The 18610-nt window shown below is 38.8% G+C and overlaps 1 protein-coding gene across 1 annotated transcript in view; it reads right to left on the bottom strand.

Annotated features, from left to right (window-relative positions):
* Nucleotides 1-352: 352 nt before the first annotated feature.
* NAE1 (NEDD8 activating enzyme E1 subunit 1) overlaps nt 353-18610 on the bottom strand; it is a 26331-nt gene continuing 8073 nt past the window's right edge. The window contains exons 7-20 of the mRNA XM_011932097.1: nt 18504-18610; nt 15912-16021; nt 14821-14883; nt 14370-14433; nt 13978-14069; nt 11222-11281; nt 10998-11131; nt 8182-8257; nt 7861-7900; nt 6482-6568; nt 6012-6104; nt 3385-3499; nt 3250-3299; nt 353-589 (exon numbers count right to left, since the gene is read on the bottom strand). The exon at nt 18504-18610 is cut by the window's right edge and continues 5 nt beyond it. Of these exons, the coding sequence (XP_011787487.1) occupies nt 480-589; nt 3250-3299; nt 3385-3499; nt 6012-6104; nt 6482-6568; nt 7861-7900; nt 8182-8257; nt 10998-11131; nt 11222-11281; nt 13978-14069; nt 14370-14433; nt 14821-14883; nt 15912-16021; nt 18504-18610 (1201 nt within the window). The 3' untranslated portion in view covers nt 353-479. The remainder of the gene's footprint in view (nt 590-3249; nt 3300-3384; nt 3500-6011; nt 6105-6481; nt 6569-7860; nt 7901-8181; nt 8258-10997; nt 11132-11221; nt 11282-13977; nt 14070-14369; nt 14434-14820; nt 14884-15911; nt 16022-18503) is intronic.

The raw sequence follows: 18610 nt of genomic DNA, 5'->3' as shown, positions 1-18610 counted from the left end.
GTCTCGATCTCCTGACCTCGTGATCCGCCCGTCTCGGCCTCCCAAAGTGCTGGGATTACAGGCTTGAGCCACCGCGCCCGGCCAATTTCTTTTTAAATTCTATTCGTTTTAACAAATGATGATGGTCCTAAAATGTCCATAGCTAACATCTGCACATGGCTTAAATTCATTATTGAAGATGGTAAGAAAAAAATTTTTTTTAACTATCTCTAATAAAACACAAGGATAATCTATGATAAGTAACTCTGAAATAGCAAGTCAATATTGATGCTCAATGAGAAATGGATAGGATTCATTTTCTAGGAAAATGACTGTCTCCTTTCCCCTCCCCACAAAGCACAAGACTACATTATTACAAATGAGAAAAATGTTTATTAAGAAAACAATTTAGCAGCTCTCCTTTAGAATTTTACAGACTAAAGCACAACCCGAAGGCAATTACAGTTTCAATCATTAACACATCACCTAAGGTGCTTACTCTACAACTGGAAAGTTGCTGAAGTTTGTGACATGCCACTGTAAATGTAAGTATTATTAAAAATTACAAATTGTTTGGTGATTATTTTGATGACCTCTTGAGCAGCAGCTCCTGAAAGGAAAAAGGAGAAAAGCAAATCTCTGAAGAGAGTGAACTTCAAGAGTTATATAAAAATACTCAATTCTGTAAAGAAACCTTTCCTTTTCAAAAGCAAAGGTGTTTGAAAGTGACCCAAAACAGATGCAGTTAGCTTAATGAGTCATATCAACATAAAAGCCTGTAATTCTTTTTGTTATTAAAGGAAATCTAAGCAGTAGTGTGGCTGACCAAACTTTAAAGAATACACACAGGCATAAAAGATTCTCAAAGGACACCCTACTGCTGCATTTGAATTTTACCTTGTATCTGTTTTATAATAAAAAAGGAGAAAGGTATATTTGTTCTGAATGCGTTTGTAATTTAGGAAGGATCTATATTAAATATCGCCAGACTGCTATATTTACTCAAAACAAGAAAACTACTAAGAAAAAAAGTTGTGCATCTTCTATAACCTGAACATTCCTCTCTCCCAAATATTCATGGACTGGATAGAATTTTTCCTTTTTTTTTAGACGAGTCTCACTCTGTCGCCCAGGCTGGAGTGCAGTGGTGTGATCTTGGCTCACTGCAACCTCCTCCTCCTCCCAGGTTCAAATGCTTCTCTTGCCTCAGCCTCCTGAGTAGCTGGGATTACAGGCACCTACCACCACACCTGGCTATTTATTTTTGCATTTTTAGTAGAGATGGGGTTTCACCATATTGGCCTGGCTGGTTTCGAACTCCTAACCTCAAGTGATGCGCCCACCTCAGCCTCCCAAAATGGAGGCCTTACAGGCATTAGCCACTGCACTCGGCCAACTGCAAAGAATTTGAGACTACTGTGCACCAAATACTGTTCTAGGCAGTAGGGTTACAGTAAGAAAAAGACAGAAAGATCCACTTACCCTCATGCTACTTTTTAGCAGCAAGAGAGAGATAATTTACAAATAAATAGAATGTGTAGTATGTCAACTGACCATAGGTGCTAAGGAGAAAAAGCAAATAAGGGGGATATAAATACAAGAGGAGGGGTTCATCTTTTAAATAGGGGAGTCAGGGATGGCATCACAGAGAAGACAGCATTTGAATAAAACCTGAAGGAAGTGAAGGGATATAATGGCACTGTGCAAAATGATTACAGAATGCATAGAAGTAAAAAACAAAAACAAAAACACAAAAAACCTTCAATTTATACTTTTTTCTGCTGTTGGCAAGTCATCCAGTCCATCTATCCGGCTATACCTCTTCTTAGATTCTGGACTGAATCTGAATAAATAATAATTTGCCCCTTTCTGTGAATTGGCAGTTAACTTTGCTATTTTGGCACAAGAGACTACTTGGTTTTAGTTTAAAATAAATTATTCTGAATCAAGCTTTATTTTGGATTTGCTTAGAAAATCGTTTTCTTAGGTCTATATGATTCATTCAAATTTTGAACACTTCAAATATTAATCAAACCTAAGTCTGCCTTTAAAACATTCAACATCTAGAAGGAAAATGCCACAAGCTAATAGCTCAGTCTATAGGAGATCACAGACAGAAGAGTAATATTTTTTTGAGGGGTGTTACAGACTGAATGGTTCGTTTCCCCCTCAAATTCATGTTGAAATCCTAACCCCCAGTGTAACTGTATGAGGATAGGGCCTTTGGTAGGTAATTAGGTCAAGAGCGTAGTACCTTCATGAATAGGTTTAGTGCCCTAATAAGAGACCCCAGAGACTTCTCTTGCCATTTTTTTTTTTTTTTCACTATGTGAGAATACAGAAGAGAGAGCTGTCTATGAACCAGGAAATGGGCACTCACCAGACCTGACCATGCTCGCACCCTGATCCCAGACTTCTAGCCTCCAGAACTCTGTGACAAATTTTTGTTGTTTATAAGTCTATGATATTCTGTTACTAAGCCCAAAGTGACTAAGACAAGGGGGAAGTAGAGTGAGGGAGGAAAGTAAGGGAGCTTCTATGAAAGACACGTCATTTTTGAGTTCGGTCTTGTGGAACATGTAGGTTTTGGACATGCAGAAAAACATATTTTTAAGGCAAATAGGTCCAGAGGAGCAAAGATCCAGGAGCAGGAAATCAAAGGGCATGCCTGCGGGGAAAGCAAGTAATATGATAAAATCAAGGCTAGAAAGGCTGAGTGGAACTAAAACACAGGGATTTTTAACATCAAGCCAAGGTCCCTGGACTTGCTTGAAGGACAGTCGTAGAGTGTATGTGTATTGGTGGGGCAGATGGTTCGTAAAAGGACACAATCAGAGCTATGCTTTAGAAGGATTAATGACTCTCAAGGAGTTTAAGTTGGATGGCAGTGGGAGAGATGGAAGGCAGGGAGACCAGTATAGAGGCAACTGAATAGTATCCTAACCTGGGCAACATAGTGGAGCCCTGTCTCTACAAAAAATTGAAAAATTAGCCAGGCTCGCTGGCACATGCCTGTAGTCCCAGCTATTCAGGAGGCAGAGGCGAGAGATCACTTGAGCCCAGGAGTTGAGGTTGCAGCGAGCTATTGATGGCATCAGTACACTCCAACCTGGGCAAAAGAGCAAGACTGTGTCTCAAAAAAAAAAAAAGAAATATAACATCCTGCTTCACTGACCTCCCTAATTAAAATAGCTAGACGACACAATTTCATATTAAAATAGTAACTGTACTATGTAACAACAGGTGAGCCTTCTCATATATGGAACTCACCCCCCAAGAACGCAGCAATGGTATGTGGCTCAGCAGCTCCATATCGGCAACTAGAGGAGATCACAGAGACATGAATTTTGATTAGCCTTATGACAGGTGTGGAATCATCTCCTAGATACCCTAAAAAATACTCACAATTCATGGACATAATCATCTTTCACCATTACAGATAAACCATATTCCTGAAGGAAGCCAGTGAGACAAGACTTCAACTTTCCTGTATCTTCTTCAACTTGATAGTTAGATACCCCTAAAAATAAAAGTTAGTTTTCATTAAAATAAATGTGATCGAAAATTAATGGCCAACTCCTTTATTTAAAGGAAACAACTCCTAGTTTCAGATGTTCTAGTCAAAATATGTATGAAACTGAAGAACAAAAATAACAAAGTATGAGACCAATATTTGCAAATATCACAAACCTATAATCAGAGACCAACTAAAACCTAGTAAAAATTTGAATTTAATTAAATCTTTGTTAACTGCATCATACTCACTGTCTAGAAGAGCATCTGGCACAGAGTGTTTAATAATTATTTGATAGAAGAACTTAATGAATGAGAAAGTAATGTCCTACTTATACCGTTTATAAAAGTTATTCTCCAATTCTAAAAGACTAAATGATAAATGACACTGAGGACATAAAGCTATTAATAATAGGTAACTTTTTTTTTTCTTTTGAGAGAGAGTCTTGCTGTCACCTAGGCTAAAGTGCAGTGGTGCAGTCTCGGCTCACCGCAACCTCTGCCTCCCGGGTTCAAATGATTCTCATGCCTCAGCCTCCCAAGAAGCTGGGACTACAGGAGTGCGCCACCACACACAGCTAATTTTTTCTATTTTTAGTTTCAGTGTTGGCTACACTGGTCTCGAACTCCTGGCCTCAAGTGATCCACCCACCTTGGCCTCCCAAAGTGCTGGGATTACAGGCATGAGCCACCATGCCTCACCAATAATAGGTCACATTTATTGAGCATTAACAGATGCTGGACACTGTTCTAAGGACCTTATATATATATTAATTGAATTCTCAAAACAGTCCTATGAAGTAGATATCATTATCTCCACGCATAGAAGAGAAAAGTAAGGCACAGAGAGATTAAGTTACTGAGCGCATAAGTGATGCTGTATGACTTCCAACCTAGGTCATAAAAAGCCCTGTAACTTCCGCTTGGGTTTTTTGGAATGGTAACTGCAGAAGCCAACTGACATGCTAAAAGGAAGTCCAAGCTAGCCACCTGAAGAGAGATACCTGACCACCCCACTGTTCTGACTAAGGGGCTAGTTACATGAGTAAAAATGTCTTCTTGCACGTCTAACTCAGTCAGTTAATCCTTCAGAATGACTCCACCCCCAGGCATCAAGCAACTGCATGCCTCCTCAAGAAGAACTGCCTGAGACCAGGCAATCCACAAAATCACGACACTATTTATTGTTTTAAACCACTAAGTTTTGAAGTGGTTTGTTATGCAATAGATAACTGAAATAAATTCTAATCAAATAATACAAATAAAGCAATACATATTTGGTGTTTATTCTTTTTTGTTTCTTCTAGTTAGCTTGCTCATTAGGGCTATAAACTCTGGGCCAGGCACAGTGGCTCATGCCTGTAATCCCTGCCCTTTGGGAGGCCAAGGCAGGAGGATCACTTGAGGTCAGGAGTTCAAGACCAGCCTGGCTAACATGGTGAAACCCTGTCTCTACTAAAAACACAAAAATTAGCCAGGCAAGGTGGCGGGTGCCTATAATCCCAGCTACTCGGGAGGCTGAGGCAGGAAAATTGTTTAAACCCAGGAGGCAGAGGTTGGAGTGAGCTGAGATCCCATCACTGCACTCCAGCCTGGGCAACAGAGAGAGACTCCATCTCAAAAAAAAAAAAAAAAAAAAAGACTATAAACTCTGGAGACACACTGCATGAGATGGAGCAGGACGTTTTATGATACTCCTAGAATGTGTTGCTATGCAATAATCCTGCACAATTAAAATTATCATCCCAAACAGAAATATTCTATTCTGAGCAACCTCAGATCTTTGAGATTATGCCAATTCTGCAATGACTACATTCACTGAAGAGAAAAAGCAGATACTAAACAAACAAATTCCTACATCTTCAGAGTTCTTGAGTTCAAAAATTACTAGCATGCTTTTTTTTTTTTTGGGACAGAGTCTCACCACGGTCACCCAGGCTGGAGTGCAGTGGCACAATCACAACTCACTGTAGCCCCAACTTCCCAGGCTCAGGTGATCCTCCCACCTCACCCTCCCGAGCAGCTGAGTCTACAAGTGCACACCACCATGTCTGGCTAACTTTTTGTATCTTCAGTAGAGATGGGGTTCCACCATGTTGCCCATGCTGGTCTCCAACTCCTGGGCTCAAGCAATCTGCCTGAATCAGTCTCCCAAAGTGCTGGCATTACAGGTGTGAGCCACCATACTATGCCTGGCCAGCATATTTCTCGTGGCTTTCCTATTCCACTAAATTAAACTCAGTGTGAGTCTTAGTAGCAAACTATGGAAAATGACAGAAAAAAGCTTTCTTCTATATATATATTCAACCAACATCCCCCTATAATAGTTTAGAATCGAACACTATTTTGCAAATAAACTTAAAAAACAAAAGGTATTTCCTCACTGGGGAACGTTTGGGGTGTAATCTGTTTACAATGTGAAATTCAAGCAACACTATTATAAATACCCTGAGAACACTTTCAATTTAAATATTTTATTGAAGATTTATTATATCTGGTAATCCAATTGCTATTCTTACCTGGGTATCTACCATGTTGTTTATGAAATCTATCAACAGCCCGTAACATTAAGTACAACACTATTTCATTATCTGGATTGTCCATGCTAGAAACTGAAAGGAAAAAAATTTCAGTTTAATTTGATTAATTTGCAATATAATAAATAATAAAGGGCTGAATTTCCTATATACTTGAGTTTCAGGACTATTAGTTGGAGTCACACAATCTCTACTAAAGTAATAACATACTGACTTCAACTCATACATATCATACAATGGACTCTGTGACCTAAATATGACTTTATACATACATTAAGTTTCATATAATAATAAATTATAATTACTTAGATAAGCTTAGAATAAAATTAGAATATGAATATTTACATTCTCTTTTATATCATCACCATATACTCGACACTATTTTACGCAAAATATTTATATCTTTTAAATTAATTAAAATTAACCCAGAATCAGAAGGCTATTATACTTACTAATTTCATCCTTGTTAATTGTATCCAAACCATATTCTTCAGCTAAGGATCGACATCTTACCACTCGAAGAAATGCAGAATTGCTGCCTGAACAGAAGAAAGATATTCTGGAAGTAATAACTGTGACAGGTGAATATCATCAATCACAGGTGACTTTAAGAACAGAGAATTATGTGTATACCTTTCTCAGACATGAGAATGTGAAGAAATGTTTTCTCCTTGGCTCTAATAGCAGAGAAAGCACTAGAACACAAATCACCTTAAATTCATATCCCTGGCACTACAACCAGTTCAGAAGCGAGTAAGGTGATGACCTCTCTGAACCTCAGTTTTCAAGCATAAAATGGGGATGATACTGTTTACCTTTGAGAATTGTTCTATGGATTAAATGTGACACCTTGTATAAAGTGCATCTCTAGCACAATGCCTGATATGGCTCTACAAATAATAGTTTTCATCATTATTATGGATAAGTAGTCCTAAAAGAGAGAGGTTTATGAATTGTACTCTTGATATATGTAATGACTTTTTTTAAGCTTTGTATTATTGAAATTTTCAAAAATGCCCCAAAGTAGAAGAGAATAATAAATGTTCAAGTACCTAGCATCAAACTTTCAATCTAGTAGTATATAATCTAATACAACAAATGCTAATTCAAGATTAGTCCAATAGAACAAACAAGGTGCAAGATTAGTTGTGGCAGAAAACATTAAAACTGAGCCTAAACAGACATTGTGGAGAAGTCATAAAATGGAAATCTTGGATAAATCTATTTTAAGGATGGGGAGCATGCAAAATATAAACTTCCACAGGACGTCGGAGCAGCAGCTACAGGGAGAAATCTTCAGATGGCATGCACAACAGATTGAGTATTTTGAAACTGACTCTTAAATAAAACAAAATGCTTTTGGCCTACTGAGGAGTTACTGAGAGACTCCTACGAACCTAACCACTCTGAAACTAGATGGCAAAATTCTTAACTCCATTACAGTCATTTAACACAGATCAAAATGAGTATTTAAACCAATATTGTCAATGTACATGTGACTCAAGATTTCACACCCAAAGTCTTCAGACAAAAAAATTTCCTAAATTACTTAACATTTAAAAACTGAAAATACTGTATTAATGGCAATTTTCAATTAACTGACCATCATGCCTTTTTAGCATTGCCACAGATAAACATGCTCTACCTCTGATTCAGTCTTAAAATACTCTCTATTTATTATGGGAGGAAAAAAAAAAACCTTACCCAATAATTATCTATATCACTGAGGCCATGGAAAACTTAAAATTTCAACCATTCAAAATACGTGGGAACATTCCCTGTGGCACATTTCCATCAAGCAAAATAAGGAAATTAATTCAAGGGGACTTACAGAGTAATTTTAATTCTTTCTCTGAAATGGACTCTGGTGCCTGTAAAGAGATAAATACAGATTCTGTTCCAGTTTAAAAGAGAAGATTAACAAAGGGTGCGGCACAAAGCCAATCACTGTGAGATGGGGAGGCTTTCTCCAAGAGCTGGGAGAGCACTTTAAATATATCTTGTTTCCTTATCACAAGCTCTCCCATTAGGCAGGCAAATGAGAGCTCCCCGTAAATAAGCAGAGCTAGTGCCACACCCTCTGTCTCTAAACCCTTTCTGGCTAGAGTTATGTGCTCAGGCCTGTATGGGCACAGTGTGCCCAGCAGCTTACCTGGCCAATGGACTGCAGCAATTTGGCAACATGATTACCCACAGCAGCAGCATCTTTCTTTGCTTTTTCACGGTAACTGAAAAAGAACAAAAAGCAATTATTAACAAATTTTTAAACTAGCAAAATTTAAATTGTTACCATGAACAAAAAATTTATTTCCTTTTCATGAAAAAACACAGGCCTGACAATGTATGAAATGTGAAAATGCCAGGGAAATGCTATCAACAGCACCTATGAGTAGCTGGGAATCTTTCCAGTGTTAGTGACAGACTCTCAGTGTCCGCTAAAACCCAGGGTCCCTCTAACAGCAACCAACTTAAAAACTGCCCTCCTAGAGAGATCTATGATTTAGGCTCTGTGACAGAGGACCTAAAAAATAAAATTACTGAAGAACATGACTTACCTCCTGGAAGTCAAGTCCAAGGAAAGTTAAATACATTAAAACTGTTCATCTCCAATATAAAACTTTTGTTTTTGTTTTTTGAGATAGGATCTCGCTCTGCCGCCTAGGCTGGAGTGCAGTGGTGCAATCCTGGCTCAATGCAGCCTCAACTTCCCACACTCTCATGATCCTCCCACCTCAGTCTCCCAAGTAGCTGGAAATTCAGGCACACGCTACCATGCCCGACTAATTTTTGTCTTTTTGTAGAGACGGAGTTTCACCACATTGCCCATGCTGGTCTCGAACTCCTGTGTTCAAGTAATTTAAAAACTGAAAATACTGTATTAATGACAATTTTCAATTAACTGACCTTCATACCTTTTTAGCATTGCCACAGATAAACATGCTGTACCTCTGATTCAGTTTTAAAATACTCTCCATTTATTATGAGAGGAAAAAAAAACTCTTATCCAATAATTATCTATACCACTGAGACCATGGAAAACGAAAATTTCAATCATTTAAAATACCTGTGAACATCCCCTGTGGCACATTTCACCACCTGCTTTGGCCTCCCAAAGTGCTGGGAATACAGGTGTAAGCCACTGCACCCGGCCATAAAACTTCTTTAGGTCTATTTACCTTTCACCCTCTAAAAATCATTAGTGTTCAGGGTGACTACCTCCCACGTAAGGTCATACTTCTTTCTACCCTCAATTGACCTTCCCCAAGTTTTAAGTAGTTGAACTCTTAGGCTAGGACAACAAACCAACATTCTTTCAATGGTGACATGATCAAGAGTGAAATCTGTCTGGGGAACAGAGATCATCTCTATGTGACATTACTTGGCCCCCAAAGAAACCAAGCCAGCAGACATGGATTCTTTGCACCATGCCCTAACTATATGAGGGTAATATTCATTGAGATCCATCCCTATGATAGTCTATCTGGGCTCAGGCTAGTGATACCTGGATAGCAAGGTGTCTAGTTATAGTCATAGACTATAAATTATGAAACATTAAGATAAAAAATTCATCAAACACTTCATGGTTTTAAGTTACAAACAGAAGGCAGTATAAGGCCATGGCTAAGAATACAGGCTCTGGTACTGGGTTTTCTGGGGTTCAAATCTTGGTTCTGCCATTTACCAGCTATCTGATCTTGTATAAGTAACCTTTTCAATACCTTAGTTTCTTCAAGTGTAAAATGGGGACAATAACAGTATCTCTCTCTCATAAGGTTGTTGTGAACCTTGTGTGTATATTAAATTACTTAATACATATAGTTCACAGCACAGAGTTAAGTGACCAAATATTAAGTTTATCATGAGGTATGAAAAAAAAAAAAAACACTCTGTTCCTAGGGATATGTGGTAATTCTGTACTTCCCATTCAATTTTGCTTTGAGCCTAAAAAGAATCACCCCTAAGTTGTTTGTTTTTTTTTTTTTTTGAGGTGGAATTTTGCTGTTGCCAGGCTGGAGTGCAGTGGCGCGATCTCGGCTCGCTGCAACCTCCACCTCCTGGGTTCAAGCGATTCCCCTGCCTTAGCCTCCCGAATAGCTGGGACTACAGGCATGCACCACCATGCCTAGCTAATTTTTTGTATTTTTTTTTTAGTAGAGACAGGGTTTCACCATGTTGGCCAGGATGGTCTTGATCTCCTGACCTCGTGATCCGCCCGCCCAGCCGAAGTTTTTTTTTTTTTTTTTGAGACAGAGTCTTACTTTGTCGCCCAGGCTGGAGTGCAGTGACATGATCTCGGCTCACTGCAAGCTCCACCTCCCGGGTTCATGCTATTCTCCTGCCTCAGCCTCCCAAGTAGCTGGGACTACAGGCGCCCACCAGCACTCCCAGCTAATTTTTTTGGATTTTTAGTAGAGACGGGTTTTCCGGTATTAGCCAGGATAGTCTTAATCTCCTGACCTTGTGATCTGCCCACCTCAGCCTCCCAAAGTGCTGGGATTACAGGCATGAGGCACTGCACCCGGCCTGGCCTAAGTTCTTTAGCTTATTTTTACTTATTTATTTATTTGAAACAGGGTCTTCCTCTGTCACCCAGGCTGAAGTGAAATGGCATGATCATGGCTCACTGCAGCCTCAAACTCCTGAGCTCAAGAGATCCTTCTGCCTCAGCCTCCCGAGTAGTTGAAATTAAAGGCACATGCTACCATGCCCACCTAATTTTTCAATTTGTAGAGATGGAAGTCTCACTGTTGCCCAGGATGGTCTCAAACTCCTGGACTCAAGCAATTCTCCCACCTTGGCCTCCCAAAGTGTTGGGATTACAGGCATGAGCCACTGCAGCTGGCCTAGTTTATTTATAAGCAATGAGGTTATAATAAACTTTCATTTGATTTCTGATAGGATGATAAAATGTTTATCTCTAATATAATCAGACTTTGCATACTACATAGTTTGAAAACAGTGACATACACGTTTTGCAGTTTTATATATTTGCCTGAATCTGCAATCATATCAGGGATTGTGCCTCGAACAGGTAAATTTCCTTGACCCTCTTTGGCCACAAATTCCTTTAAGGCACGAGCTAAAATCCAAAATGATGGAGTCTAAAAGAATAAGAAAAAATTAACATTAAGCGGCGTTTTACTTTGACCCAAAGGTTTAGACAGCAATGTTTTTACTTTTGTTGTTGTTACCTGTTTGGTGATATTTATGCAGCGATCATCATTAAATATATCTTCAATACTGCTTGGGATCTAACAAAGGAACATGAAACATTTACTTACACAGTATTAAGAATTTGCCCATCTTTATTTTCAGTGCTATTTCTTCAGATATATTCTTTGAATTCTCAAATTGTAATCAAATACAAACTTCTGATTTGTTTATGATTTTATTTAGAATCAGTACCATATGAAGATTTGATGGGGAAAGAAAGAATGGAAGAAAGACCTCTCCTGCCCACTGTTGCTAGCATTTAATATCTATTCTCTTATACCATAAATGGGGTAAAGAAGGGGCCCCAGTAAATGATTTTATATAGTTAAATCTGAAGACAAAACAGATTATAGACTTGTAGTATTCCATGATTTTCCATCTTGTCAAAAATTGGAAACCCTTGCACCCTAATTAGTGACCACTGAGACAACCACTCTGAAAAAAACTAAAACTATAAAGTAATTTTATTGCTAGCAAGATCTTCATACATTAATCAAGAATATAAAGCCGAGCACGATGGCTCACACCTATAATCCCAGCATTTAGGAGGCCAAGGTGGGAGGGTCACTTGAGCCCAGGAGTTCGAGATCAGCCTGAACAAAACAGGAAGACCCTGCCTATACAAAATGTAAAAGTAAATTAGCTGGGCGTGGTGGCATATGCTTGTGGTCCCAGCTACTTGGGAGGCTGAGGTGGGAGGATCACTTGAACCCAGGAGGTCAAGGCTGCAGTGAGCAGTGACTGCATCACTGCACTCTACCCTGGGCAACAATGTGAGACCTTGTCTCAAAAAAAAAAAAAAAAAAGGTATACAAATCATAGGCTTTAATTCTACTGTTGCGTGGAAAAATGAAATGTCTCAGTGGTACCTCCTAACTGGTCTCTCTGCTTCCACTGCCAGTCCCCTCAATTCTGTTCTCCTCACCAAAGCCAGAATGGTCTTTTCGAATATAAAGCAGCTCACTCCACTTCCCTGATCGAAATGCTTAAATAGCCTGCAAGGCCTTTATTATCTGATCCTTTCTGCCTCTCCAAACTCAAATCCTTCCTACCACTTTCCCCTCTTTTTCACTTCACTCCAATCACACTGACTTGCTTACTGATGCTTGAACAAAAGTCAAGCGTCCTCCCACTTCTTTGCACATGTGCTTCCTCCAACTGAAAAGCTCTTCCCCGAGACCTCTGCATGTCACTTCACTCAGGCTTCTGCTTAAACAACTCTTGGAAAGTCTCCCTGGCTCCCTATCTAAAATTGTCTCTCAACCCCAGATTCCCTTGTCCCCAACATGCTCTCTGGCCCCTTTGTTCTGCTGTAATTTTGTTCATAGCACCTGGTGCATTTTTATCTGTTTATTTAGCTTACTGTCCCCCAACTATTAGAACCTTTTCTTTTCAACTGTGGTTTTATATTCAGTGAAATACAGAGATTTTAAATGTCCAATTCAATGCATTTTGATAACTATATACACATATTTTTAACCATAACCCCAATTAAAACAGAAAATTTTCATCACCCCAGAAAAGTGATTCACAAAGCACATACTTTTATTTTTTGGACACAGGGTCTCATATCATTGCCTAGGCTGCAATGCAGTGGCACAATCATGGCTCACTGCAGCCTCAACCTCCAGGGCTCAAGCAATCCTCCCACCACCTTAGGGTTCAGAGTAGCTGAGACTATAGGTGCATACCACCACACCCATCTAATTTTTAAATTTTTTGTATAGACCAGATCTCCCTATGTTGTTCAGGGTGGTCTTGAACTGGGCTCAAGCAATTTTTCTGCCCTGGCCTCCCAAACTGTTGGGATTACAGGTGTGAGCCACCACACCTGGCCAGCAAACACTTTTTTTTTTTTTTTGAGACAGAGTCTCACTCTTGTCACCCAGGCTGGAGTACACTAGGAATATCTCAGCTCACTGCAACCTCTGCCTCCCAAGTAGTTGGGATTACAGGTGCCCACCACCATGCCCAGCTAATTTTTTGTATTTTTAGTAGAGATGGGGTTTCATCATGTTGGCCAGGCTGGTCTTGGACTCCTGACCTCATGTGATCTGCCCTCCTCGGCCTCCCAAACGTGTTGGGATTACAAGTGTGAGCCACCGCGCCTGGCCCCAGCCAGCGCACACTTTTAATCACTAAGCAATGCTGCCTTGTTGTCTCCAAAAAGTTGGTAATAATATCTTATGTGCCTTCCTAATTTGAAAGGCAGCATATTTACTGTTTTAAGTTGCAAGAAAATTCTAACTTACACTACCAGGTGTTATTCCAAAGCTCCCCAAAAACTTCAATGGTCATACTTCAACAACTAAGCCATAACAAAACCAAAGGCACCTGAGGCGGAGTCTTACTCTGTTACCCAGGCTGGAGTGCAGTGGTGTAATCTTGGCTCACTGTAACCTCTGCCTCCTGGGTTCAAGTGATTCTCCTGCCTCAGCCTCCCGAGTAGCTGGGATTACAGGTATGTTCCACCATGCCCGGCTAATTTTTGTATTTTTAGTAGAGACGCGGTTTCACTATGTTGGCCAGGCTCGTCTCGAACTCCTGATCTCAGGTGGTCTGCCCGCCTCAGCCTCCCAAAGTGCTAGGATGAGCCACCATGCCCGGCCTTGTATTTATTTCTAACTATACATTTAGAAAATATTAACTTAAATCATTGTAATCAACCATTTAATAGTGAAGGACTCTAGAAAACACCTTGTTCATGTGAATCCCTCAGCAACTCTTTCATTACCTGAGTTGTATTTAGTGCTGTGTTCACATTTTTAATAGCTTCTTCAAAATTCTCTTCATCTTCTGGAGCCCCATTTTCATTCTTTAGAATTCCTATTTTAATGGGAAATTGTTAGCAAACAACAGCCCTTTTCTTCTCACTCTTCTGTTCCCCCATTATAAAAATAACCTTGTCAGATTCTGCAGAATATTGAATCTTAAGAAGAAATATGGCTTATCATTAGTCCTTAAAACTATACAAAGCATGGCTTCTTAACTTCTCCAGAGGGAAAGTGAAATAAAAGCTCATGATATCATCTGACAAAAGTGTCAACAGAAATCCAATAAGCACTTGCCTCTAGCAATCTGCTTTTCAAGCTTTATACAGTATTTAATCATATCCCATAATATTACCTTGTCTAATCAAATCTCTGAAGTCTTCTTTTTCTTTATATGTTTTAGGTATTCGTCCGTTTGTCTAAATTGGTTAAAAATTTTAAAAATCTAGTTATTAAAAACTCAAAATACAGAAATTGAAAGTCTATAGTGTCCCCCATTCTCTACCTAAGATTTCATCAACAAATATATTTCTCTGTGAAATCAGAGGCTCACTTGATAGAAACACTGTGACCATTTATCTACATTCATTCCCCCTGCCAGTTTCATAACAACATTCATCAAATTTCATTTTGTTAATTAAAATTATCAGGATCAAAAGAGGAACTGCTGAATTTAAAAGCATCCATTTGGCCTACCATACAAGCCCATAAGGAAAAAAATTAATCTCCCATTCCCCATCAAGGAAATCCTTTATAAGAAACTGAAAATACAGTTGCATATGAAATTTTTTTTTAAAAGGACATACTTCACTATACCACTGTGCTAAATATTTAGCTATGATCACAATCCATGGAGTATGGCTGTGGTCCTAAAAATGAGAGACAAATAAAAGAAAATATTGGTATTATGAATTCTTCACGGTACCATCTCGTTTTCAACAAATTCAACAATATTTATGATCTCCTAATATATGCAGAGTAATGAATAGAGGAAAATGAACTGAGTTAATAAAAACTGCTTTACAAATTCTTCTAGAGGTAGATAACTAGTATGTCACATATATACTATGATTGTCCCCATTATACCAGCAAAACAGTCTCAGAGACTGCCACCCAAAAACACAGCTCAAATCTCAATTTCAGACACCAATCCTAAAGAAAAGAGGATCTTTTCTGTTTTCTGATGAACCAAATAAACAACTGCATGTTAATTAATATGGAAGTAGGCAAAAATACATATACTCCTTAAATTATATTGTTATGTCATTATTTCTATTTGTTTAGAAAAAGGCCATAAAGAGGACTTCTTGGAATTCTTTTGTTTGTTTTCTGTTTGAAAATTTTTTATTTTTAATTTTTGTGGGTACTTAGGTATATATATTTATGGGGTACATGCTTTGATACAGGCATGCAATGTGAAGTACATAATGGAGAGGGGTATCTGTATAGCATTTATCCCCTCAAGCGTTTATCCTTTATGTTACAAATAATCCAATTAAACTCTTAATTATTTTAAAATGTATAACTAAGTTGTCATTATTAACTATAGTCATCTTGTTGTGCTTTCAAGGAGTAAATCTTATTCATTCTTTCTAATTATTTTTTTGGTACCCATTAACCATCCCCATCTCCCCACCTGGAATAAGTTAATGTCTAATTTCTTGACCTGGGTAGTGATTACACAGATGTTCAGTATCCGTATTTTTCTTCAATAAAAAAGTTTTTCAATTTTGGAGAAAAATTAGTATGTTGAAAACAAGGTAAAATATTGTTATTGGGTAATCTGGATGACAGGAATATGGAGGATTTTCTCACTTTGGTGTAATTCAAAAACCTTAGGTTAAAAAAAAAAAGTTTTAGGTCTATCTGTAAATGTAAGGTCACACTCACTACCAACCTTTTTTTCCATATGATCCAAATCATAGGACTGAAAATGTTCTCTCAGTTCAGGAAATGGCTTATCTAGTCGTAGATCCTCTAATGCATTATCTGGATGAGATTCTATTACTGTGAAACAAAGAATTCAAAAGGATAAATTTAATACTTAAAAAAAAAAAGAGAGAGAGAGATAGGATCTTGCTGTATTACCCAGGCTGAAGTGCAGTGGCACAACCATAGCTCACTGCTGAAACTCCTGGGCTGAACGGATCCTCCCACCTCAGCCTCCTGAGAAGGTGGGACTAGAGTCTCGTGTCACTGTGCCCAGCTAATTTTTTAATTTTTTTGTAGAGATGGGGTCTCACTATGTCACCCAGGCTAGTCTGAAACTCCTGGATTCAAGGGCTCCTTCTGCCTCGGCCTTCCAAAGTTCTTGGATTACAGGTGTGAGCCACCGTGCCCAGCTCAAAAGATAAACTTAATTCTTTGGCAATACTGATGACAATACACTGAATCATAGAAACTTACGATATCTTTAATTTTTAAATGGGCACAGGGCCCACGGGTTTTTTCACTGTTTTATTAAGGTACGATTTATACATAGTAAAATGCACAAATCTTAAGTCAACTATAAAGTTTTAGTAAAAGTAAAACAAGACTCCTTTAGAACATAATTTGTTCTAACTGGAAAAGCTCAAAACTGACAAAACCTATGTACAGATAGCAACTAACAACCTATCCTCCCTCCTCTTGTGGTCTTCAATAGACAGCATCACCATTTACCTAGACTCTTCCCCAGAAACCTGATGGTCATCCTTCACTTCTTGCTTCCTTGGCCCCAATATCAGTAACTCCCCACTTCCTAATCTCACTCTGTACACTGCTGTCCACATGAGAGAGTACAGGAGAGTGTATAATTTCAGTGAGTGCTTAGAGGTAGGCCTAGTTTTGTCACTTGCTAACTATGTGACCTTAGGCAAATAATTTAATCTCTCATTGCCTCAGCATCATCTATAAAAAGCAGATATTAAAGTATCTATAGGTTGTATATCTCTCTTATCCAAAATGCTTGGGACCATAAGTGTTTTGGATTTTGCTGAGATTTTGGTATATTTGCAAATACATATTAGAGGAGCTCTCTAACCCAAAAATCTGAAGAAATGTTCCAATGAGTGTTTTCTTTGAATATCGTATCAGTGCTCAAAAAGTTTTGCATTTTGGAGCATTTCTGATTTTCGATTTTTGGATTAATGATGCTCAATCTGTACCTTATAAAAGGTTTTGGAAAGAGTAAATGAAATAATTCTTATAAAGGCAGGCACACAACTAGCAATGCCGAACCTTCATTATTATCTACCACCTCTTCTTCTCTTCCCTAAACTGGGAAAAAGAACACTCTCTCTCTTACTTAGGCCACTGGAAATTTCTAACAGCAATCCCTGCCTCCAATCTTTGCCCCTTTAAATCCATTTACTTTCTACTCAACTTCAGAGTGACCCATTTAAAATAAAATGTTTACCCGGTCACTCTCTCACTTTCCACTCTTTTGTCCCCTCCCATCAGTTGACACCACTTTCAACTCTTAAATGGCTTACCACCAGCAGCCAGAGCTTATCCTGACAAGTACTCCCTAACTGCCCACACAGATATTACTCCTCAGTGACGCTACCAATACCAATGGCTATCATCACATTAGCAGAGTGCTTGGCTCATAGTAAAAATGTTTTCTTGAGTAAATAAAGAGCATTGTATGAATACTGGATGAAAATTTTATGATGATTAAACTTTTATAAGTAAAGGGCTTATATCAACCCTCAGCTGATGGAGGTCTGCCTATAAACGACTTTGGTCTCCTACAATAGTTTCCCTGGGAACAGTAGTTATGTAAATGTCTTTGTTGTGTGAAATTGTACCTGAATTGAGAGAACCTAAAGCCTGCATGAGGATGAAATAAAAGATTGGAGGGGCATGGTGCAGTGGCTCACACCTGTTAATAACAGCACTTTGGGAGGCCAAGGCGGGTGGATCACCTGAGGTCAGGAGTTCGAGATCAGCCTGGCCAACATGGTGAAATCCTGTCTCTACTAAAAATGCAAAAAATTAGCTGGGCATGGTGGCGGGCGCCTGTAATCCCAGTTGGGAGGCTGAGGCAGGAGAATCAGTTGAACCTGGGAGATAGAGGCTGCAGTAAGCCAAGATTGTGCCATTGTACTCCAGCCTGGGCAACAAGAGCGAAACTCCGTCTTAAAAAAAAAAAAAAAAAAAAAGGCGGGAGAGGGGAAAGGTGGTATAACTTCATGGGTCAGAGTGACCCAGATTCCTTAGCTCTCCACAGCCATACATGCCTGATGTGGGTTGGGGGCAAAAGAAGCTGGGTACTTGCATAGTTGCTGGATCTCCTAATAAGATGAAGAAGCTGTACCTGTTGTATGTCCTGCTTTGTATCCTTCTATAATGCTACATAAAGAGTAGATTGCAGCCTATTGAATCTGATTGCCACTTTGAATCTGCAACTAGAGATGTGCTGCTACAAATTTACTTCATAATTTAAAACTGACTTTCTAAATTGTCAAGTTTCTAAAATTATAGCCCATATGCTCAACAATTTTACCTGGATGTTCTTTTATAATGATCCTCATATAACCAACTAGTCCATATGTCCTACAGATCAAAAGAGGAATCTGGGAATTCCAAAGGACATCTGCTAAGCGTAGTAAA

The sequence above is a fragment of the Colobus angolensis genome, unplaced genomic scaffold (assembly GCF_000951035.1).
Source record: "Colobus angolensis palliatus isolate OR3802 unplaced genomic scaffold, Cang.pa_1.0 Scaffold93, whole genome shotgun sequence".
Lineage (NCBI taxonomy): Eukaryota > Metazoa > Chordata > Mammalia > Primates > Cercopithecidae > Colobus > Colobus angolensis.
Note: the sequence above shows the minus strand (reverse complement) of the source record. Positions and strands in the feature narration are given on the sequence as shown.